Source organism: Phytophthora parasitica, assembly GCF_000247585.1.
Source record: "Phytophthora parasitica INRA-310 unplaced genomic scaffold supercont2.149, whole genome shotgun sequence".
Taxonomy (NCBI): domain Eukaryota; phylum Oomycota; class Peronosporomycetes; order Peronosporales; family Peronosporaceae; genus Phytophthora; species Phytophthora nicotianae.
The window spans coordinates 52,878-53,536 of NW_008649135.1; the positions used below are offsets into that span (position 1 = coordinate 52,878).

At 55.8% G+C, this 659-nt stretch overlaps 1 protein-coding gene across 1 annotated transcript; it reads right to left on the reverse strand.

Moving 5' to 3' along the window:
* Positions 1-223: 223 nt before the first annotated feature.
* PPTG_19694 (hypothetical protein) lies at positions 224-619 on the reverse strand (the record flags this gene model as incomplete). Its single annotated transcript, XM_008918163.1, has 1 exon — positions 224-619. A coding segment is annotated over one exon (396 nt), but the record flags the coding sequence as incomplete, so codon positions are not given.
* Between the last annotated feature and the right edge of the window lie 40 nt (positions 620-659).

The window sequence follows — 659 nt, forward strand, 5'->3', positions numbered from 1 at the left end:
TGGCTACCAGGCAAATCAACATTGGCAATGGTGCTGCCGATGTCAACAAAGAAAACGGTCTGAAGATGGTGATACTAATTCATTGATGGCTTAGATACTTGGTCTTACTGCTCGACAGACTTGTATAGGGAGAGCATGCTTACGCTGCTACATGCGAGCTGTCGATGAAATAAATACGAATATGGTACTGCGATTCGTCGGTCCTGCGGACTTGCCGTTGCCCTTATGCGTCCTCTTTCTCGAAGAAGCGTTGCACCAGGTGCGGAATGGCCTGGAGGCCGTCGCACTCAAAGCTACGCAGCTGAGAGTCCGATCTTCCGCCCAGTGTGAGGCTGATGAAGTCGTTGCAGAACGTCGTCATCAGCTTCTTGCGCGTATCCACGCCGGTGGCCAACTTCACGAACAACCGCGGCTGCGACATCGAGTGCACGATGTAGCTCATGAACGCGTCGCAGTACTTGCAACACGCGCAGCCCACCTCATGCTTGCGCTGCGCGTACGACCACACCTGGTAGCGCAGGTCGGCGAAGTCGTTGAAGCGGCGCTCTAACTGGTAGTCCGGTCGGCCGCTGGACGCGGTCTTGGTCGTCTTGAGCGTCGGGATGCGCGACGTATTGCGCTCCAGGAACACATCCAACACGTAGTACACCACGCCGTCG